Consider the following 24,264-nt stretch of genomic DNA (forward strand, 5'->3'; position numbering starts at 1 on the left):
TCATATGCAAGGAAGCCTTCTTCCCACAGAATGGCCATGTCTTGCTGGATTTTGTGAATGTTTAGTTAACATTCTGCCTCTCCTGTGATTTTTTTTTTTCTTTTCTTAGCAATGGGTGACAAGCCGGCAGATGCGGTTTGAGGGTGGATTTCAGGGCCGCTGCAACAAGCTGGTGGATGGCTGCTACTCCTTCTGGCAGGCAGGGCTTCTACCCCTGCTGCACCGCGCACTGCATGCTCAAGGTGAGCCCAGGAGGCCCTCAGCTAGTACTGCAGGGTAGTTGGTCTCCAAGTGGCCAGGAGCCAGCATGCTTGTTTAGAGAAGTGAAAAGAGCTCTGCCCATCCTGGGTTTTGAGAGCTCCATGGGGAACCTCTTGTAGAGGGACTCATGTGCTCAACAAGGTGGGCTAGTGGTTGAGGATGATCTTAGCTTCCTTATGCCACAGTCAGGAGGCCCCTGTCCTTGAGCACTGTCCTTGGACTTTCTCAAGGCTAGAGCTCTACCACTTGAGCCTCAGCACCACTTCTGGCTTTTTTCTATGTATGTGGTACCGAGGAATCGAACCCGGGTCTTCATGCATGCTAGGCAAGCACTTTAACCACTAGGCCAAACTCCCGGCCCTCTAAGCCTTATTCTTTAGCTTCTTAATTTCGCTAGAGCTGTACTGCACCAAGGTAAACAGAGTTGCTGGGCTGTCTCCCAGCCCCAGGGTTACAGGGATTAGGTTCAGAGTATTAAGGGCAAACCTGTCTGTCTCTGAGCCTGTTCATTTTCTGACTAGACCACTGGTAGGATTGTCAGGGAACTCTTATTTCCAGTTCACCACCAAAAAGCCAGAAATGGAAATGCAGTTCAAATAGTTGAGCACCAGCCTTTAGTGGAAAAGCCAAATGAGAGCATGAGACACTGAGTTCAAGCCCTAGTATCATCACACACTAAAACTTTTCTTAAAAGGAAAAGAAAAGGGGCCGGGAGTTTGGCCTAGTGGTAGAGTGCCTGCCTAGCATGCACGAAGACCCGGGTTTGATTCCTCAGTACCACATATACATAGAAAAAGCTGGAAATGGTGCTGTGGCTCAAGTGGTAGAGCTCTAGCCTTGAGAAGACCAAGGACAGAGCTCAGCAGGCCCTGAGCTCAAGGCCAGGACTGGCAAAAAAAAAAAAAAAAAAAAAAAGGATAAGAAAAGAAATACTAAGTTTCTTGGACTTGGAACAGTCTGGAGTTTAGCAAAGGGGTATGTCTTGAGTGGCAGGCAGAATACCAACCTTGGAATAGAAAGGAGATGCATTGTAGACACACCTTACCCTATACTCTGACCACAGTAGTTTCAAAACAGAGTAATCTCATTTTCAGTGAGAGCTGGTTCTACAAATTAATAGAAAAAGCTGAGCATGTAGTTATGTAGTAGAGTGCTTGCCTAGCACATGCAAGTCCCTAAGTTCAATCACGTTTATTTTCTTTTGGCTTGCATTTAGATTTTTCTTGTGCAAAGAAGAATAACACTTGCTGGGCACTGATGGCTCACACCTCTAATCTTGGCTACTCAAGGGGCTGAGATATAGAGAATTAAAATTTGAAGCCAGCCTGGGAAAACAAGTCTGTAAGAGTCCATTTTCAATTAACCAGCAAAATGCTAGACTGGAAAATGTAACGTGAATGGTAGAATGCCAGTTGTGAGCAAGAAAGGCACCTGTGGCACAAGACCCTGAATTCATGCATAGAGAAAAGGGAAAACAACACAGGCTAGGAATTTAGGAATTTGGCTCAAGTGGTAGATACTTACTTAGCATATTTAAGGTCCTGATTGCCATTCCCAATCTGTCTGTCTGTCTGTCTGTCTCTTTCTCTCTGTCTCTTTCTCTCTCTCTCTCTCTCTCTCTCTCTCACACACACACACACACACACACACACAAACACACACGAGTCTTTTCTTAGAAGACAGTGCAGCACCGAGGTGTAGGCCATTGCCTCACTCAGCAAGTGACTATATTGGTAGCTCCATGCCATTGACTGCCTTCCACAAATGGAAAACAATATTTAACTAGAATAATGAATTGTTAGTAGTCACTTAAAATCTCCCAGGATTAAGTCTTACTTTGCTTTTTGGAGCAAGAAGAAAGCCTGTGAATTTCGTTGGGATATTCCTTGGGTCTTTCTTGTCCATCTGTGAAATTGGGCACTATGTGGCTGCAGCTATCAGTTATGGCTTAGAAAGTGACTTTTGATTGGGTAGATGAAACACACCTTTGAACAATGCAAAATGACATGATAATGGGGATGTGTAATTGAAGAAGGGATTTAAAAAGCTGATTTTTGGTGCCAGGAGCATAGCCAAGTGGTAGAGTGCTTGCCTAGCATGCATGAAGCCCTGGGTTGGATTCCTCAGTACCACATACTCAGAAAAAGGCAGAAGTGGAGCTGTGGCTCAAGTGGTAGAATGCTAGCCTTGAGAAAAAAGTGTCCCATTTGTCACAGAATTATACAACCGTCATCACAATCAATTTTAGAATATTTTCAGGGCCTTCTTAAAAAATCACTAAATAAATGCTTGTCCTCACCACCCCACTCCACTCTACTGGGGCTTGAACTCAGGTCCTTGTGTAGGTAGCTCTTCCACTTGAGCCACTCTTTCAGATAGGAAAAGAAAAAACTCGAGTCAAGAGATAAATTGATGATTTTGTAGACAACTTTCATTCTGACTTAGAAAGTAGAAGAAACAGTTTGTTACTGCCTGCTGAGAATTCCCTAGCTGTTTAGAGTTTAGCTAACAAGGTTCAAAAAGGTGCTAGAGGGGCTGGGAGTTTGGCCTAGTGGTTAAAGTGCTTGCCTAGCATGCACAAAGACCCAGGTTCGATTCCTTGGTATCACATACATAGAAAAAAGCCAGAAGTGGTGCTGAGGCTCAAGTGGTAGAGCTCTAGCCTTGAGAAAGTCCAAGGACAGTGCTCAAGCCCTGAGCTCAAGCCCAGGACTGGCAAAAAAAAAAAAAAAGGTGCTAGAATACAGACTGATGGGCTTCTAGGTATGATAGTACATACCTGTAATACCAGCACACACGAGACTTAGTCTAAGGACAGCCTGGCTCAGAAGTGAGACTGTGTCAAAAAAAAAGGAGTGGGGGAGTCCCCAGAAAAATGACTGGTCAGTTTAGAAGTAGTAGGATTAATCTTTGGAATGCTCACAAGGTAGGAAGCAAAACTACTGCTTTGAATGGCTGCTCTTTGACATAGGACCTGGTTCAGCAGAAGGGATATGTGAAGATAGCAGGTATACCAGGAATGAGTGGAAGAGGAGGGAAACGCCACCTGTTCTCACTGGCTCATAAAATACAAGTCATGGTGAATACCTGCCTGGACCATTTGTCTTTCAGGTGATCCAGCCCTCAGCATGAGCCACTGGATGTTCCATCAGCAGGCCCTGCAGGAGTACATCCTCATGTGCTGCCAGTGCCCTGCCGGCGGCCTTCTGGACAAGCCTGGCAAGTGAGTGTCTTGTCAGGATAGGAGGAGGGAAGAAGGGAGAGGGGGATGGCAAGTGGGGAGGGCAGTGCTCTACAGCTCAGCTTAGAACCAGGCCATTAAAGGCTGGGTGTCCCTTTAAATCTGCCTGCTTAGTGCTAGTGTCACATTGGGAAGACACCCGAGTCCATAGGATCCCCAGCATATCTGGTCTCCCAGCTCATATGCCCCTTCCTCCCCCTCACAGGGGACAGGATGGCTGAGTTGGTAGCTTTCCCTCTGTTAAGCCAGACTGATTTAAATAGAACAGGACAAGGCTAGAGGTATAGCTCAGTGGTAGAACACTTGTCTAACATTCAGGAAACTCTGGATTCCCCTGATCACTGCAAAAAAAAAAAACGTTGGTCAAGGTAAGAAGAGCCATACCTGTAGCCACATGTAGCATAAAGGCAAGGCAGGCAATTATATCACTGACACCTGGATCCATGTGGTTGATTTACTGGAGAGCAGAGGAATGCATGCTCAGAGCTGCTTGTCCTTACAGGTCACGTGACTTCTACCATACCTGCTACTGCCTGAGTGGATTATCCATTGCCCAGCACTTTGGCAGCGGACCCATGTTGCATGACGTGGTCCTGGGTGTGCCAGAAAATGCTCTGGTAAGGTGGGATGGGAACTCAGCACCTCTTCTCCATAGTGTTTCTCTGAGCAGAGAGCTTAAGCCTATAATACTGGCATGTGCTCCCTGTGTGAACAGGCTAGGAAGCTATTAATGGACACTCCTCTTACTCTTTGCAGTCCACTAGTAATGATACAACCTTTAGGAAATATGGCTGTGGGCACTTAGATTATAGTAGTGGGACTCTGATCCTGGAATAGAGGTTTTGTATATTTATTCCAGAGTCAGGATCCAGACCAGCACTGAACCCTAAGTTCCCTTCCTGAGGAGAGCACAGTATCTGCAAGTTATGGCACTCACCCTATACTGACCCTATCTTTCCTGGGCATCTCAGCTGAATGTTTAGAGATACTCTGAGCTCAAATATGAGCCCAGGACATGGATTCAACTGAGACTGTCCACAGAGGTCAAGTAACAGGACCCACACAGATTTTTGTGAACACAATTTAATGTTATGAAGTATTACAAAGTCCTGTTTTCACAATTGTAAATATTGAGCCTATTTTCTCATCTAACTTTTCAGTCGTCCTTGTTTGTGCATTTCAAAAAGAAGACACACAAATGGCTGGTAGATGGGTGAACAGATGTTCAACCTCAATCAGAGAAAAATAAGAGTAACAGCTTTACAGCCATTCCAAGTCTTAGCATTTTTTCCTGTTTCTTTCAATGCAACCCTTTTCTGTTTCTTCCCTCATTCTCTAGAGCTAACCTTGTCCTGAATTTGACTTCTATCATGGCTGGGCATTTTTTGTAGTCTTAATGTTTCTATTATAAAAATGTTACTGTGTATGTTAATTTTTTTTTGTCAGTCCTGAGCTTGGGCTCAGGACCTGAGCGCTGTCCTTGGATTTTCTCAAAGCTAGAGCTCTACCACTTGAGCCACAGCACCACTTCTGGCTTTTTTCTATGTATGTGGTACCGAGGAATCGAACCCGGGTCTTCATGCATGATAGGCAAGCACTCTACCACTAGGCCAAACTCCTGGTCCCATGTTGTTTTAAAACCTTATACTTGGATCAAACCTAGGGCCTTGTGCATCCTAGACAACTACTTTTCCACTGAGCTACAGCCCTAGCCATCATTCTGGTCTGGAACTTGCTGCTCAGGCTAACTTCACACTGTGATCTCTTGCTTATCCTTTCAGGTGATGGGACGATAGGCATGTCCCAGCACATGCTGTCAAATGTTTTACTAGATAGCTCCCAAATGTTCTTCAGTGGGGTTTGTTCTATTTCATACTCACAGCAGCAGTAAGATAAAGGGTTCTATAGCCAGATTTTTTTTTCCTGTTGCCAAAACTTTTCGTATCCTTTGCTACTTAGCTTACTGATTTGTAACTTCAGATGTGTTCCTTTGTTTTCCATATTTATAGTTCTTTGTCATGATACTAACCCTTTCTCAATTATGTGTATATGGTAAATGTCTTCCAATTTTGTGGCTTTTCTTTTTTGCTTTATTTTTAGTTGAGATAGGAGCGAGGTATTAGGATTTGAACTCAGGCCTTGAGGCTTGCTAGGGAGGCACCCAGCACTTGAGCCACATCCCCTAGTCCGGAATAGATTTTCATTTTTAAGTTTGCAATCTGTTTATCTTTTCTATAGTTTGGGGTTTTCATTGGGGGGGGGCTGTTATTTTAGTTGTGTGTGTGCAGTTACTAAGGCTTGAACTCAAGCCTCATGATCTACTCACTTGTATTTTCTGCTCAAGGCGAATACTGTCCTACCTTTACTTCCTGCTTTTGGTGGTTAAAAAGTGTGAGATAAAAATCTCACACTTTTCTGCCCAGGCTAGCTATAAACTTTGATCTTCAGATCTCAGCTTCCAGAATAACTAGGATTATAGGTGTGAGCCACCAGTGCCTGGCCATAGTAGATGGCCTGAAATCATTAAAAAAAAAATTCTCTTTGGATGAAACTAAGATTGCTTTCTGTTTTTTTTTTCCTCATTAAACTATGTTATTAATGCTTTATGAAAAAATATTCTATCTTCTGTAATCTTACAGTTTTCATTGTAAAGATATTGATATTTTACCTCCTTGGTTTATTCTGAGGCTTTTTTTTTTTTTTTTTTTTTTGCCGGTCCTGGGCTTGAGCTCAGAACTTGAGCCTAGTCCTTGAACGTTCTCAAGGCTAGAGCTCTACCCACTTGAGCCTCAGAACCACTTCCAGCTTTTTTCCATGTATGTGGTACTGAGGAATTGAAATGGGGTCTTCATGCCTGCTAAGCAAGCACTCTACCACTAGGCCAAACTCCTGGCTGTGAGACTTTTTTTTTTTTTTAAATATAATTGTCTTATGATTTCTTAGATTGATCACTATTTGCACATAGAAAAACTACTGATTTCTTTATGTTAATTTTATATCCTGCTATATTGCAAAACATTTTATCAGATCAAGTTTTCTGGTGGCATCTTTAGTATCTTTTAAGTGTAAGGTCATAATTTGCAAGAAGTGATAATTCAACTTATTTCTTCCCTTTAAGTCTCTTTTATTATCTTTCTGCTAGTACTGCTCTGCTAGTTCTAGAACTATACTGAATAGTAGAGAGAATGCAGAGTGTAGAGACTGTAACTGTGTCTCATTCCTGGACATTTTCAGTTTTTTCCCATTTAGCATGTTGTTGGCAATAGGTTTGTCATTTAATCTTTATTATGTTGTGGTCTATGCATTCTATTCCCAATTTCTTCAGAGATTTTACCAAGGAAAGATGCTGAATTTTTTCTGCATCTACTGGAAGTGATTTTGTAGTTGTACTTTATTTGCTTTATTAAATTGATTAAATAGGTTGAACCATCCTTGCACCCCTAAAAATGAACCTGCCTTAATCAGAATTATGATCTTTTTCATGTGTTGTTGAATTCACTTTGCAAGTATTTATCAAGGAAATTTGTCTGTGATTCTTGTTGTCTTTTTTCAGTTTAGGTATCAGGGCTTTATAGAATGAGTTTGTCCTGTCCCTACCATGTTTTGAGAGAAACTGACAAACACATCACAAGTCATGTTAAGTACTATAAGACAAAAGTGTATTTTCTAGTTGGATTTGATTTTCTGTTTATGGTGGTGGCAAGATATAATTTTGCATTTTTTTTCTGACTAGCAGTATTTACTGTGGTTTGCAAACTTTCTTATTGATGTGCCTCTAGTCAGTTTGTGTGTGAAGAGGTTCTGTTCTAGACTTTCTTTCTGTCCCTTTGGCTTGTTTATCTCTCTGCACTGTCTTAAACAATCTGAATACAGACAAGTAGACAAGTCCCTCTTTTTTATTTTCTTCACAATTGTCTTTACGTATGAGTTATAGGATCAGCTTATCAAATTCTTACAAAAAATTGATATTTTTATTGGAATTGCACTGTATGTTAGGTTAATGTGATACAACCAATTTCAATATTAAGGCTTCACCTTTATAAACATTACTTCAGAGTTTCTTATGTATCTTCAGTGATTTTTAATTGTTTTTCCTTTGAAGGCTAGGACATTTTTGTTAGATCTTTATCTAGGTAGTTCATGATTTTTGTAGTTACTCCGAGTACAATATTCCCATATATATATATATATATATATATATATATATATATTTTTTTTTTTTTTTTTTTTTGCCAGTCCTGGGGCTTGAACTCAGGGCCTGGGCACTGTCCATGGACATGTTTTGCTCAAGAGTACTTGCTTGTGACACTTGAGCCACAACGCCACTTCTGGCTTTTTCTGTGTATGTGGTACAGAGGAATTAAACCCTGGGCTTCATGAATGCTAGGCAAACACTCCACCACTAGGCCACACTCTTGGACCTTCCCCCATTATATTTTATAACTGGTGGTTACTTAGTGTATGAAATGGCTGCTGATTTTTTTTTTGCCAGTCCTGGGGCTTAAACTCAGGGTCTGGACACTATTCTTGGGCTTTTTCCAAGGCTAGCGCTCTGCTACTTGAGCCATAGCACTACTTCCAGCTTTTTCTGTGTATGTGATACCAAGGAATCAAATTCAGGGCTTTGTTCATACTTGGCAAGCACTCTACCACCACTAGGCCACATTCCTGGCCCTACCTACTGATTTTTATATGTTAATTTTATATCTAGCAATCTCTCTTTCTGAACTTTTAATAATTGTAATACTTTACAGAATCTCTTGGATTTTCTATTTGGAAAATAGAAAATCTATTTCTATCTTCAAGTAAGGGTAGTTTTGCTTCTCCCTTTCTGATATTTTTTGTTGTTGTTGGTCATGGGACTTGAATTCTGGGTCTGGGCGCTGTCCCTGAGCTCTTCAACTCAAGGCTACCATCCTCCCTTGAGCAACAGTGTCACTTCCAGTTTTCTGGTGGTTAATTGGAGCTAAAAGTCTCCTCAGATCCTCAGATCTCAGCCTCCTGAGTAGCTAGGATTACAGGTGTGAGCTACTGCACCCAGCTTCCCTTTCTGACTTTTAAAAATCTTATTTTTCTTACCTTATGTTGTTGTCTAACATCCCCACGTAGTATGTGGACTAAGGGAGAAATAGAAGATGTCCCTGTCTTGTTCTTAATTGTAATGGAAGGTTTCTATAAATTCTACTAATAAGTATGATACTCACTGTGGGGTGCTGGTACAGACTTCATATCAAGCCAAGAATAGTGGTATGTATCTGTAATCCCACAGGCTTTAGATCAGGAGTTTGGGACAAGCTTAAGCTGAGACCTTGCTTCCTTTCATGTTTGTTGGTTTGTTTTTGTGTTGTATTTCTCTGGTTAAGTAGAGCTGGAGTCTCTTGGATTTATCTGCCTGTACTGACTTCAAACCACAATCCTCAGATTTCAGCCTCCTGGGTAGCTAGTATTACAAGCATGAACTACCGGTGCCTAATGTTTTTTAAGACAGTTTCACTAGGGATGTAAACAGGCTTTGTTGAAGGAGGGTATCAATAGAAGGAGGTAGGGTAAGGAAAAGGGGTGAAAATCGTTGAAGCCGTTTATTTGCATGTATGAAACAAGAACAGTGAAACCTATTGTGATTGTTTTAACAAGAGAGGAGTGGGATGGAAGAAATTGATAGAGGGAAAATGTCACAGTGAAACCTCTCCTTTGTACAACTAATGTGTGCTTAAAAAAAAAAGTCACATGCAGGTAGCTCATGCCTGTAATTCTAGCTACTCAGGAGGCTGAGATCTGAGTATCTCAGTTTGAAACCAACTCAGGCAGGAATGTTTGTGAGACTTTTCAGTTAGCTACCAAAAAAAAAAAAAAAGGATATGAAGCTTTAGCTTAGTGGCAGAGTGTTGTCCTTGAGCAAAAAAATGTAAGAGGTAATGCTCAGGCTCCGAGTTCAAGTCCCAGTATTGGCACACACACACTCCCTAAAACAGGTGTGTATGGGGCCTCACTGTATTGCCCAGGCTGGTACTTGCTGTATAGCCCCATCTGGTTTTGAATTCCTGATCCTGTTGCTTCCACTTCCCAATTGTAGGACTTAGCAGTGTCCTTTTTTTTTTTGGTGGGTCATGGGACTCGAACTCAGCCTTGGCATTGTCCCTGAGCTCTTCAGTTCAGGCCTACCGCCCTACTCCTTGAGCCACAGTGCCACTTCAGGTTTTCTAGTGGTTAATTGGAGTTAAGAGTCTCATGGCTTTTAGTGCCTGGGCTGGCTTTGAACTTCGATCCTCAGATCTCAGCCTCCTGTGTAGCTAGGATTATAGGCATGAGCCACCATGCTGGCTCACCATGTCCATTTCTTTCTTATCTACTGTATCTTGGTGTGTATCTCTGATGATGAACCTTAAACTACATTCTTAGAAGTACATTTCACCTGGGTTCACACCTGTACGCCTAGCTACTAAGGAGGCTAAAATCTGAGGGTTGTGATTCGAAGCCAGCCTTGGCAGGAAACTCTGAGACTCTTATCTCCAATAAACTACTCAAAAAAGCCAGAAGTAGCCCTGTGGTTCAAGTGGTAGAGTGCTTGCCTTGAGCAAAAATAGCTCAGGGACAGCACCTGGGTGGGCAAGAGTTCAAGACTGCCAAAAAAAAAAGAAGTACATTTTAACAGACAAAGGATGTGTGTGCTTCCAGAGAGCACTAGGTGATGCTGATGGCTGTTCTCTTTACAGCAGCCCACCCACCCTGTGTACAATATTGGACCAGACAAGGTGATCCAGGCTACCACGTACTTTCTACAGAAGCCAGTCCCAGGCTTTGAAGAGTGTGAGGAAAAGGCGACAGCAGAGCCTGCCACTGACTAGAGGACCCACATCCCTGCACCACCCAGCTCCCCAGGCAGACTAAGTTTCTGCATTTTGGTACCTAGTGCATTCTGCACTGCACCAGCCTTAGCTACCATGGAGCCGAGTGTGGTTCTCTTTGTCCTTTCCTGTCAAAACAAAACCAGTGGCTGAGTTTGGAGTACACAGTGGTGTGGTTTTACAAATTCTTTTCATATGTGTCAAACCAAAACTCTGTCAGCCCATGCAGTGAGGCTGGGAGCAGTGCATGCCAGGAGGAAGCAGCCCATCCTGCCAGCCTCCCGTCTGGATGCTTGCACTGAAAAGCGTGGCATCTGAATATTACAGAATCCACAGCCACTGCTGCCACTCCCAACGACATGCCACCATTAAATCACCAGATAGGACACCCTCTTGTGGGTGAAGACTGGTCAACTCCATGCCAACATGGGGCTTTGGTTCCCACCAAAATGAGTTTCCTGGAAAAGACCATGTTACGGCCACAGTAAGAGATACTTCTGCCTCTTGCCTCTCATCTCAGTCATTTTCAAGCGACAGAAGCTTTGGGGTGGGGCAGAACTGAGCCACTCATTTATTCTAGGCCATGCCTAATACACAGGCTTCACCTCAAGTGTGCTGATGTAGAGATCCAGGTAACCAGTTATGAGTGGAAACAAGCCTCTAGCTCTATTCTAGGCAAAGGAAGCAGCCCCCACAGGGTCCAGCCCCTGCCCCACCCATCATGTATCATGTAAAATCTTTGGAGGTCTCGAGATCCTTCTGCGTGTTTCGATTTTCCCCCTGCAGATTCCCAGCCTGTCCTCTGAGATAGTGTTGTCTTTTTCTCAGCATTAACACTACTAAGTCTTTCACCTTCATTATGACTCAGGATTTAGTTCCGGTGTGCTCACTGTCTAGGCTCATGGAAGTACAGTCAAGTGCTAGACAAGCCAGCTTCTGTGGAGGCAGAAGCCCTGTGAACTGGTGGGGGTGGGGTGACTGCTATCCTCCTCTTGGGCCCTGGTGGTATCTCTGCTGCTCCCTACATTGAGCCCTTTTGTGGTCAGTGGAGTGCCAGGTTTAGTTATCTGTCCACTGCTACAGTCACAGCCAGCTCATGTCACTGTCTTGACCTTGTTGTGAGCAGCCCTGGGCTGTAGACAGATCAGAGCTCAGAGATGCAGCATGAGGCTCTTCTCAGAAACTGGCAATTTGCTGCCCCTAATTCCCTATTGCTTTGGCGTACTGGGCTATGTATTACCTCCTTGAAATAATAAAGGAATAACATTTTCTATAATGTCTGCCATTTGTGATCTGTACTGACAAGTCCCAGAGTTAGGAAGCTTTGAAGGCTATTCATGGAATCATTTTTCTCCCATGTAAAAAGTTTCCAGACAAGGCACAGGCCTTTGCAGTGAGATATCAGTTCTGTTCTCACATACCTTTGCCTCTAGTTGAGGAGGCAGTGTTATTTTACAACCCCCCTGCACACATTGCATTTCAGCATGTCTGTCTCTACGCTGACTTTGAGTGGAGGCTGGGCTTTAGAGCCCACAGTAGACATTCTGCATGGGGGTGGGTAGAGGTCCTGGCTAGAGGCAGAGGCTGGCACACCCAGGCTGGAATCCTGTCATCCTCTTGTTTTGCACCTCCTCTGTGGAGAGACCCTCTTGCAAGGAAGGCCAAGAAGGTGGGTGTTGTGCCCTAACATGATAGAACAGAAGGAGTCCTCAGAGAATGTCCATACCACACAACCCATCCAATGCCAAAAGTAATTCTTGGTCCCTGATTACTTTTGGCCTGGTAAGAAAGTTTTTTTTGGGGGGGGGGCAAGAGGGCCTGCAAAATAACACTGAAATGCATCTTCCCATCACTAATGCAGAAGGCTCTGGGCTCCATAAGTCTCAGGGATTGAGAGATTAACCACAGTAATCATTGGTTAACTAAGACACAAAAAGGACTCTTTCCATCTGAGTTGGCATTATAAGGAGCTGGGCCCAGAAAGGGTAGGTAAAGTCAGGCTAGGGAGAGAAAAGGGGGTATTATCTTGGAGTTTACACTGCCATTTCCAGAGATTCATTTTCTGGTGGACTTTACAAATCAGCATACAAGATGGGTCCTAGAAGCCAGGTGCAAGTGTCTTATGCCTATAATCCTAGCTACTCAGGAAGCTGAGACCTGAACATTGCAGTTCAAAGCCAGCCTGGGCATATGAAACTGAGAGACTCAGCATGGAAGAATGGCTTAAGTGGTACAGTACCAGTCTTGAATGAAAAGAGCTACGCAAGAGCCAGAGGTCCTGAGTTTAAGCTCCGGTACTAGTGTTCACAGGCATACAAGCACACATATATAATTGCCTCAGTTTTAGAGATACATTCTCCGACTTATCAAGCAGACCCCTGTATGGAAGATACTACCAATCATAACATCGAATCCCAAATATGACCTGACCCAACAGTAAATGCACAGCATCTACAGAGCTCTTTCTACATGGACTCCACCTTCCCCTCACACCCACATTGAATGCCCTAAATGTTGGGAGTCTTCCTGGGACCAGCAAGGAGGTTTTCTAGGTAAGGCAGCAGGAACACTGAGTCAGAGGTTAGATTCTGGCCAGGAACTGTGAGATGACAATACATATCCAAAGTGAAATACAGGCTGTCATCTCCCCTGATGCATTCTCCTTCACAGTCAAGAACTTTTTCCTAATAGGCTTTCACCCATGGAGTCTGATTCCCCCACCACGAAGATGGACACTTAATCCCCTCACTGCTCCAGTTCATTTCAGAGCTCACCTATCCAGAAACTTCTACGTTTACAACCTGTGGTGTTAATGCCAGTCTTAGTACCTGGTAGCCATACCAAAGCTTCCGAAGCTGCTTTCAGAAAGGAGAGCAGCTATGCCAAGCCAGAAAAGTACCAACCTCTATCAAGATATGATGTCCTTGGTTAACTTCAAAATCCTATCCTGTTTCCTAGCAGAATTCAGGCAGCTGGAGACATCCAACTCAGAACTGGAGACATTGAAGCTCTATGGAGCCCATTCTCGTGTGGGTGCCTTTGAAGCACACAGCAGGAGCATCTTCTTCCTGTGGCAGCAGCACAAGTAGTACATTCACCAGCAGTTCCAAACAGCTCACGTTACTGGACCTTAGTGATCAGAAACTAGAAAGAGCCATGATGATCCAGGAACTCAGAAGAGGAAAGAGATCTCAGCTTTATTTTACCAGAGCTTCCTGGGGTCAAGATAAAACGAAGGAGTAGAGTAGGTCACAGGTGGGCTAAGATCAACCATTCTTTTCCTTAAGGAAGTCTGAGGGATTCATCACGTAGGCTTATGACCTACAGAAAACCCAAGGATCATAAGGATTGGTGCCTCACATCTATAATCCTAGTTATTCAAGAGACTGGGATCTGAGATTAGGGTTTTAAGCCAGCTCGGGCAGAAAGTACCCTAGATCAAGCCCTAGAAATCAAGGACATCCTGCCAAAGCCATTTTGTAGGCAAAGCAACACTATCCTTTATGAAGCCATTTCTGAGAAGATTCATATAAAGTCATCAGAGATATTTAAATAATTTTTGACAGGATTGCCTCAGATCTTGCTGGTGATTTAACTTAGCAGAGACAGTTATTTTAGAAAACCCTGTGAGAATGACTGATTACATGTTTCTTTAACTTTTCTGTAACTTTCACTGTATATATTGGACTTGAGGCAGGAGTGTACAGCTAGGAATTAAACGTGGAGCTGTCCTGGGCCAGAGATGTAGCCCACTCCTTGTAGTAGAGTGCCTGCCTAGTGTATTTAATGAAGCCTTGGGTTCAATCTTATCAGTACAACATAAACAAAAAAATTCAAGCCATTTGATTGCCCTTAATACACTATAATTGTAGCTAGAGGCATAATCCATTGGCAACAGATACAAGATATACAGATACTGACATATGGTTATGAAAGAACCATATATAAAGAACTCATGTAACTTCTACTTCTGGAACAATTACATTGGTCTGACTTCATTGTGAGGGTAAGTCACGTGGTAAGTGGCACAATTTATATCAATGTGAGGTAAGCTCATAATGATGATATTTGCTTTCCTGAATAGCATAGGACTAGACATAGTGAGACATAGGCCAGGATGGGGGTTTCTCAGTGTTGATGTGATTTGGGGACACAGGAAAGGACTTTCCCAATATTTTATTCTTTCACCGTCTACACCAGGGGACAGCACATCTTTTTCTGTGGGTTCTGTGAGTCACATGATCCCTGTAGCTCCCACTCAGCTCTGCCATTGGGCCATTAACACAAAACCATGGGAGTGTGGCTGTGTTCTAGCCAAACTTTATTCATGAAAACAAGTGGTGTGCCAGATTTCTTCCACAAGCTGTAGTTTGACTATTCCTGATCCGGATGAAATACCCTCATCCATATTCATGTAGCATTCTTCCATCTCTTTTATGGTTGGGATGCTTTCCGGGTAATATTAGAATCAAATGACAAATGCACTTCGCCACTAAAACTTGGGCAAACATTGCAGTCACCCATATGTACTTCTCCGTGGTACGTCCTGCCTTGGATGAAGACAAGAAGAGTAACATTTAAGACCGAGATGAAATTGGTAGAAAAAACAGGCCTAACTGGCTTAAAGCAAAGAAGAAATGTGTCACCTCAGAAACTGCAAAGTCCAGGGGTGAGGCTGGCTGTATGGGCCAAACATAATAGTAGAAGTTCTATTGAATTCATATTGTTTTTGTACCTTCCCTTGGAAGAACACTGATAGCAAATGCATTTTTAAAAGTAGGATCTCACGAGCCAGGAGTTTAGCCTAGTGGTAGAGTGCTTGCCTAGCATGCACAAAGACCCAGGTTTGATTCCTTTGTACCATATACATAGAAAAAAGCCAGAAGTGGTGCTGTGGCTCAAGTGGTAGAGCGCTAGCTTTGAGAAAGCCCAAGAACAGTGTTGAGGCCCTGAGTTCAAGGCCCAGGACTGGCAAAAAAAAAAAAAAAAAGTAGGGTCTCACTATAGAAGTGGAACTCATGAAATGAGTAAGGGGAAGGCACAGATGGGGCGGGCAAGACTGGCCACGTAGTACTGGACACTTACATGGACATGTTAAATGTAACCCCCTTGTACAACCCTTTTGAAATTCAAGGGAAAATGTCTAAAACTCAATGATGAAAACAAACACACGTGCAAAATGCAAGGTCGCACTGAAGATCCTAGGTTGGCCTGAAATTCAGTCCTCCTGCCTCTCCCTACTAAGTGTTGATATTACAGGTATGAACTACTATACCTGATTTTTAAAAGTGTTTTTTTGTATAAACAGTATTTTTGACTTACAATGTGTTTCTAATGGGATGTGACCCAATCATAAATCAAGGTGCATCTATACTTGCAACTGAAAATACCGTGATACACAAAAATGTCTCAGAATAGCTCCTGGCCACCTTCCTTGCTGCCTAGAAAACCAGGGGCACTCTAATCAATCCTCCCAAACAATAACCCTGAAGTCGGCCTACCCGATGTTTTGCCTTTCCTCATTCAGTCCTCGACTCAGCTATAGAGGTGGGTGAGGCTGACATGTGACCTGCATTTTACAACTGGAGAAACAGGTCAGGAGCAGAGTGAATCACCTGAGGTCTCTGTGTTGTAAAGTGAGGAAGCCTACCTAAGCCAGATCTGCTGCCCCCAAATCCAAGCTCCCCAAGGAAGGAGTGCAAGGGTTCTAGCAGTCAGGAATAGGACCAGACACGCAGGGTTCCCTCCAGGGCTGATGACTGAGGTCTTGAACGCTTGCCTCCATCTTCCCCCAGAACCAGGATGGAGATAGTCAAAAGCAGGGACAGGTCCACTTCAGTTTTCTAAGAGATCCCTCATGCTCCGTCCAGCCCATGGCATAGGGACATTCTCTGCACCAAGTGTATGTCACCCCAGTGCAGTGTGACACTGTGTGACTCACAGCAAAGCCATACTGAGACAACCTTTGATAGCTGTCCATAGCCTTGGTGGTAGCCAGCCTTTTCCAGATGGTTTCTAGCATGTCTAACCAGTTCTGGACAGCTCAGCTGCCCACAATGACAGCTATGCTCTGGCTTTTCAGAGGTACAGGAGGTTCTGAGACCTAGGACCAGGTAGCCTGATGAAATCCAAGAAGACAAAAGGGTGAGACATAGCCCTTGACTCCCACTCAACTTACTGGGAACTTTCCTTAGTCTTGTCTTTCCAAAAGAAACATCTTTCTTATAAAAATGACTGTGAGTAATGTATGTTTAAAAATAAGCTTTCAAGGGGCCCGGAGTTTGGTCTAGTGGTAAAGTGCTTGCCTAGCATGCACGAAGATCTGGGTTCAAATCCTTGGTACCACGTACATAGAAAAAAGCCACAAGTGGTGCTGAGGCTCAAGTGGTAGAGCTCTAGCCTTGAGAAAGTCCAAGGACAGTGCTCAGGCCCTGAGCTCAAGCTCAGGACTGGCAAAAAAAAAAAAAGCTTTCAAGCTGGGTGCCAGTGGTTCAGGCCTGTAAGCCTAGCTACTTAGAGGCTGAGATCTGAGGTTCATGGTTTGAAACCAGCTTGGGCAGAAAAAGTCCATGAGACTCCTATCTCCAATAAACTACTTAGAAAAAGCTAGAAATGATGCTATAGCTCAAAGGGTTGGGCACCAGCCTTGAGCACAAAGAAGCTCAGGGGTCAGGGCCTAAGTTCAAGTTCCAGGACTACCATCACCACCAACAAAAAGCTTTTGTTTCATTTTAGACTAAGAGAAAAATCATAAACATGGCACACGGAATTCTCATTACCCATCAGCCAGTTTCTCCTGATTGTTAAATGCTTTATGTTAAAATAGGGCATTTGGCATAAGGAATGGACCATTCTGCCTATGTTTTATTCGAATTCCCTTGGTTTTTACCTAATGTTATTTCGGTCTCCTGATCACCTCTACAATACATTCTATTCAGTCATGGCTCCTTAAGGTCATCTTCTTGGCTATGGCAGTTTGTAAGACTTTCCTTATGTTTGATGATCTTGACTGTGTTGTGGGGTACTGTTACTTTGTCAAGTGGAACTTGTGGGTTCTTTCATGCTTTGCCTGGGCTGTGGCTTTCAGGAAAGAATACCACAGAGGTAAACTACTGCTTTGATGATCACCTGGCCCAACTGGTATGGTCAGATGTCTCCAAAAATTACTCCTTCCCTCCCTTCCATACTGTACCCTGTAGAACAAGGAGGCCCAGCCACACTTAAGGATGTGGAACAACTGTATGACACAGACTTCTACATGGGAGATTCTACATGGGAGATGTTCATTCTCCACTTACTTCTTTACGCCTTCTGGCAGTCCTCTGTATCAACACATTCTAAGGTTACAACCCAACCAAAAGCAAATTGAAAATACTAAGCAGAAAACATGTACTTTTTTCTTGTTATTATTTCCTAAATAATACTATATACTATTTGCATAGAATTTACATTGTATCAGGTACTGGCAACACAAGTGATAGGACCTAGGTCTCACACGTGCTGAACAAGTGCTCTACCACTGCGCCCCAAATCCAGGGGATCTAAAGCCTACTGGAGACTGTGGGAGGTTTTGTGCCTGTGCCATGTTATATTAGCATCCACAGATCTGGGTTTCCTGGGGGTGGGGGGGTGTCTAAGAAAGCAGTCTCCTAGTATTGAGCCATAACTGCGTTCATGTTAGTATGGACTCATGAATATTTACTTTTATCCTGGGTTTTGTCCAGCAGTACATAGTTCACATTGCTGTTCAGATTGTTCATGCTTTGGCCATTGGGTGCTCTGTTTCCTTTTTTTTTCTTCTTGCCAGTACTAGGGTTTGAACTCAGGATTTTCTTGGCCAGCATTTTACTACCACAGACACAACTCCAGTCTAACTTTTTGCTGGCTATTATGGAAATGACTCTCCTAAGCCACCCTTGAACCACGATCTTCCAGATCTCAGCTTCCTGAGTAGCCAGAATTACAGGAGTGCTTGGCTCATACCCTTCTCACATACCCACACTCCTCACTTTCAAGAACAATAATACTTTTTTTTTCAAGAACAATGCTTATTGATAACCCATGATATTGGGTATTAGGTCTGTTTGAGTTCAATTATACTACTCTCTCAACCTTTGATCACACTGAATTCCTTCTGTAGTAATAAGTGCACTGTGTTGCACGATGATTATCTTGGGTGTGATTCTGTGGTCACTCCTGTACCCAGGATGGCCTGGTCTGATGGACAGAGGATATGCTGGGGCCTTCAGCTATCAGACACCTCGTGCTGACTAGTGCCAGGCATGAAAGATAGAGCTGATAGCCCTGCAAGTGAAACCTCCATGATGGAGATGCCTGAGACTATGCATGCAGTAGGTGAAATGCCTAGCCAGCCTGTGCAGGGTGGGAGGCTCTGGCCTGTCTTCCCTTCACCAACACTTGCTAGTAGCCTCTGGGTGCCTGCATGGGGTTCTGAAGCTGGACTCTTTCTGGAAGAGGGAAAGGAGAACCCCAGGGTTTAAGAAGCAATGACCCAGTCTCCCCTGATCACTGTTATAAAGCCCTCAACGAGGGCTCTACGGAGCCACTCTGGAATTCAGGTGCCTGGGCCACAGGTGAGTGTACTCTCTAAGCATTTGTTCTAGAGGAAGGATTTATTTTGTTCCTCTCAGCTTGCAGGAGACCAGGCCAGGCTTTAAAACCTATGTAAATCTAAATCTCCCCAGTGGGTGGTGCAGGACAGGGCCCTGCCACTCAACTCCTGCAGAGGTAACCCCAACACTGTCAATGGCAGCAACAATAAGCACTGCAGGGCCAGGCACTGGCTCAAGTTGTAATCCTCCCTATCCTATTTTGGAGGCTGAGATCTGAGGATAACAGTTTGAAGCCAGCTTAGGCAGAAGAATCCTCCAGGCTTTACCTCCAATTAACCAGCAAAAAGCTGGACTGGGGGGATGGCCCAAATGGTAGAGTGCTTGGCATGAATGCAAGAGCCCAGTGGGAGCACTATGGCACAATGCCTTGATTCTTAAGCCAAAAAAAAGCACTGTAGTTTCTTTCCTACATATTTGTGGGTGGAGCACAGTGACAAGGCACTGAGCTGGGGGGCAAAGAAGGGGGCAGCAACAAGTATAGACCAGCCCCAGTTCTCGTGGGGACTCCAACTGCTCTTGTATTGAGGAAGGGTAGAGCCTGAACTCATTTCCTGAATGGGAATCACGGTTCACTTGTTGGAACCAAGGTCCCTCCTATCTAAAGTCTCTCACCAGCCTTGGAGTAGGCATTTTCTGTAGATGTGACATTCCTTTCTCAGCTGGCTGGCCTCACTAAGGCTTTTTGGTCCAAAACCATTGGCCACTGTCCTTCAGCCCTAGATCTGCCCTTGCCACCCTCAAGCTGTTGATGGCACCAGGAGATAGGATACGACTATCTTAAGTGTTGGCATGCACTTCCAGCTGAGCCTGCTGGGCTAGGGATGAGTGACTAGAGGTGTGGGTGGCAGCTTTCCCCCCCCCCCCTGGTCCTGGGACTTGAACTCAGGGCTTCAATGATGTCCCTTAGCTTTTTCACTCAAGACTGGCATTTGAGCTAGAACTCCATGTTCAGCTTTCTGGTACTTAACTGGAGAAAAGAGTCTCATGGACTTTCCTGCCTGGGCCAGTTTTGAACTTCAATCCTAAGACCTCAGCCTCCTGATTAGTAAGATTTTAGGCATGAGCCACTGGTATTTGGCACATTGTTTACTTCATGAGGTTAAACTATACCTGGTCCATTCCTGGTCTTGGACCTCTGTGGGGGCTAGCTTATAAGGAGAAAGCACCTCTCTCTCCTGGCCTGCACCATTAGGTTTGTTTTTCTTGGCACAACTTAGCTGAACCCTTGCCTACATTCAGGACTGGAATGGAAATTTTCTTATAAGAAAACTATATATATAGTTCTTATTATATATTCCGCTTCCCCCTCCCAATCTCTAATTTACTGGGGGAACAAAGGAAAACATTAATGGTTTTCTGTGCCAGATAATTTTGCCTAGAGAAGGCTGTAGGTGGGCAGGGATTCATCACTGCCATGAACATACCAGTAAACAATCCTGACTGGTGGGGCAGTCGCAGCAGGCCTGAGGAGCACCTGAGCTCCTGACATCTAGAACAGGGCTCAGGAGACCTGCTCAGCTGGTTATGAATTGTGCAGGGCCACCTGCTTGGCACACCTGTAACCACACCCATCATGCAGTATGTGTACACGTGTCTGGGGTCTAATCAGCAGGCTTATCTTCCCCACTTCACTCACAATAATGAAATCAATATTTTCTTGTAAGAGGCTGGAGCTTTTCTTTTTTTTTTTTTTTTGATTGGTTGTGGAGCTTGAACTCTGGGCCTGGGCACTGCCCCTGAGCTCTTCAGTTCAAGGCTAGCACTCCACCATTTGAGCCACAGTGCCACTTCCTCAAGCCATTCTTACGTGCTTGTTGAAATGTGAACATCATGGAGCATATCCTTCATTTTGAAACTCATTCAGTGGAAACCTGAATAGATCTCTGCTAGCTTTGGCATAGGAGTCACCTCTAACACGTGGCTATTTTAGGTTGCTTTTGTAGGGATTTGGAGAAAACCTTGTCTAGCTCAGTTATTGAAGTCACCAAACCCCTCACCTTCAGAAATGCCCAAAGGATACCTTTTGACCATCAGAGATTCCAAAGCTACACCCTAGTGTCAAAGTAGGGCAGCTAGTGTGTGAACATGTGTCCTATGAACCATCCATTTTGGCACCTGTGAAAGACATCAACAACTTTACCCACACCTCAGACTACCTTGTCTGGCCCATCCCATAAATCCCTCTAAGCACCACTGTTTGGGGTAGTGGATTTGAGCCTAAGATTCTCCCATATTCATGGCTGCCTAGAGAATAAAACTCTCCCTTTTGCAAATCTCGCTTTCAGGGATTGGCTTGCTAGGTGGTAAGTGAGGACAAGCCTGGCTCAGTACCACCACTAGATGGACTGCAACCATGATCCCAACAAACCCTGTTCAGAACACCTGGCAGACCTCAGGATGGTGCAACCACGATCCCAACAAACCCTGTTCAGAACACCTGGCAGACCTCAGGATGGCTCACCATTTCTGCCTAGTGTGCATCCAGCACCAGACACTATGGAAACACAAACTGAAACCAGAGCGAAGGACTGAAACTCAAACTGAAACAAGTGAAGGGCTGGGTGAAGGCACCAGTATGTTAATGGTTAGTGACACTGATCTAGGTGGCCAGGATATATATAAATATCCCAGGTCCACTTGTTTCAAAAGTTAACACTCGTGGTTCAAGTTCCTCCAGAAAGCAAGCAAAGCACATATGACATGGCCCTTTGGTCCTTAATATACATTGCCCTTTACTTTCTCCCAAGAATCATCATGCACTAAACCTTATTACACGAGCAGGAAGGTGTTCACTCACTGCACATTTCAACAACACCCATGCAGGACGATGCAGAATTGCCAGCATTCACTGAGTACTTACTAATAATGCCAGGTACAGTTCAAGGGTTTTTCACGTATGCCTCCAAGCCTCACAATGACATTTGTCGCCATTATTGCCCTTGTGTTAGGACTCAAATAGTTAGGGCAGTCACCTCAGAGGTAAAGGCTGTCACTGTCTTGCCAATCTAGACAGCGCTGGCACAAGCACTGGTTCTGTAGCTCCTCCAGGCCCTTCCTCACATGGGCCATTGGGAAGTCCAGGGTGACAGCAATTCAACCCTTACTGGTGACAGTATGCTTAGGTGCCCTACAAGTGCAAGCAGGGCCTACCTGGTATGGTCACTTCAATCAACTCCACATTTGAGTCTGGCTTATCTAAACCACCAAAATGGGATATTTGGATTTTTCTCTTTTTTGTGTACTAGTACTAAGACTTGAGCTCAGGGCCTGGGTACTCTCCCTTAAGCTTTAGTATTCAAGGTAACACTCTACCATTTGAAACACAGCTCTACACCTGGCTTTTGCTGATTAAGTGAAGCTAAGTCCTATAGACTTTCCTGCTCAGGCTGGCTTCTAGCCATGATCCTCAGATCTTAGCCTTCTGAGTAACTAGGTTTACAGGCCCAAAGCCACTGGTGCCAGGCTAAGAAAATATTTTTGTTCATCTCTTCATGGGGAAAGGCTGGGGACAGTATTACTTGGCTCAAGCCTTACAAAATCTTATTCACCCCCTAGCAGTACATAGAGAGGGTAGCAAATGGGTTTCTTTCCTTGGGTCTCCAGGGTTGTTGAGAACAGAGTCTGTGAATAGGCCTAGGTGCCCTTGCTCTGGCTGGATGTCAAAACTCTTGGCACCCAGGGGTAGCCAGTGGAGCATGAGAACAGGTATGCTGCCTGGGGCTTCTCTGGTATGCATAAGAAGGGTGGAAGGAGACAGTCCTGTAAATCCGTAAAGCCCCACCACAGAAGGGACATTCAGCAGCTTTTCTGAGCTTTCTCCACGTGCAGCTGACAGGAAACAGTTCAGTTCCACCTTGCAGTTTAACTCAGCTTTGCTTTGCTGTCCCCAGCAGCTCCCTTTAGTTCTTGGGTTATATTTTAGGGAACCAAGTCTAACTGACATGAACTTGTTAAACTGACTCCAATTGCTGGATCAGAATTTTGTATGTCAGAGGGACTGGAGCCCAGAAATCCTTGAAACAAACTCCCCTAGACTGGTTGAAGATTTTCTTTAGCACAGGGGGGCAGATGGATTATATCTATAATCCTAGCTACTCCGGAGACTGAGATCTGGAGATCAGGGTTTGAAGTTGGCCTGGGCTGACAGATCCTTGAGACTCATATCTCCAATTAACCTGCAAAAAGATGGAAAACTGGAAAAGCACTATGAACAAAAAAGCTAATGAGAATATAAGGCCCTGAGTTTTGAGTACACACTCAAAAAAGCCCTCATGTCTGGGTTTTCTAATAGTGACCAGAGCTCAGTGCTGCTGCGGTGGTGTGGCAACCTGCATGGTACACCTGCAGAACTTGCACAACTGAGCTTGAGGTAGGAGTGGAAGCTGAGGCAGGTGCCCAGGAGCTAGAATTTTCCATCCTACAGTCAGCCTTGATCACATGCTAGCACCACAGTGCCCACTCATTCCCGAGGTGGAGCACATTATCGGCATTCTCATTTGACACACGAGTCTACCATTTTCCTCCTTGCATAGATCAAAGTATGGAGACTGAGAAGCTACGAAGTGACAAATAAGATTTTGAACCTAGGCAGTCTAACTTTAGAGCCAGGAATAAAATGCAGACTATTGTTACAAACAGAAGTTTGCGATCTTTTGTCCTTGCTCAGGGTTCTGTCTACTCAGCCCTGTGGGTTATTTTTTGTGCTGATTTTGGAGCTTGAACTCAGAGTGTAGATGCTTTCCCTAAGCTTTTTTTGCTCAAGGCTAGTGCTCCACTTCCAGCTTTTTTAGTAGTTTAGTGCAGGTATGAACAGTCTTACAAACTTTCCTGCCTGGGATAACTGAATCATGATCCTCAGATCTCAGCCTCTTGAATAGCTAGAATGGTGTAAGCCATTGGCACCTGACTTCAGCCTTGTTCTTTTTTAATCTATCGCAGCTGATGGCTCTCAGCCTAGTTAATTCTTTACTGAAGCAGTAGCTGTTATATAATAGTATTAGCATATCAAGGACTATAAAAACAGGGCCACTTTAAACACTCTTGGCAAAGGTGGGATCGTACCAAGTTCACCATAGCAAAGGAGAAGGTAGTATTCCCTCTGTGATACTACAGCTGTGACATCTACAATAGTGACAAAGCAATCCAGAGGTTACCTGCTTTGTGCAGGAAACTGTCCACAGTAAGGAAAAAAATAACTTGATCTCAGATGATCATTGCTGTGAAAGCATAAGCCACAGTGACCTGGGGCATACTTACACCTCAGGCTACAAGAGGTCTGGCTGTA

The 24,264-nt window shown here is 44.2% G+C and overlaps 1 protein-coding gene across 2 annotated transcripts in view; it reads left to right on the forward strand.

The window, feature by feature from the left end:
* The window catches only part of Fntb (farnesyltransferase, CAAX box, subunit beta), a 69,023-nt gene that overhangs the window by 41,190 nt on the left and 3,569 nt on the right, over positions 1-24,264 (forward strand). Inside the window, exons 9-12 of one of the 2 annotated variants that reach the window (XM_090344292.1) lie at positions 110-242; positions 3,373-3,484; positions 4,005-4,119; positions 10,216-11,623. In XM_090344292.1, the coding sequence (XP_090200418.1) occupies positions 110-242; positions 3,373-3,484; positions 4,005-4,119; positions 10,216-10,347 (492 nt within the window). In that variant the 3' untranslated portion in view covers positions 10,348-11,623. Of the gene's footprint in view, positions 1-109; positions 243-3,372; positions 3,485-4,004; positions 4,120-10,215; positions 11,624-24,264 lie in introns of those variants that run through there. The other variant, XM_090344293.1, reaches the window with a different exon arrangement.

The sequence above is a fragment of the Megascapheus bottae genome, chromosome 14, assembly GCF_031878675.1.
Source record: "Megascapheus bottae isolate mThoBot1 chromosome 14, mThoBot2.hap1, whole genome shotgun sequence".
Classification (NCBI taxonomy): Eukaryota; Metazoa; Chordata; class Mammalia; order Rodentia; family Geomyidae; genus Megascapheus; species Megascapheus bottae.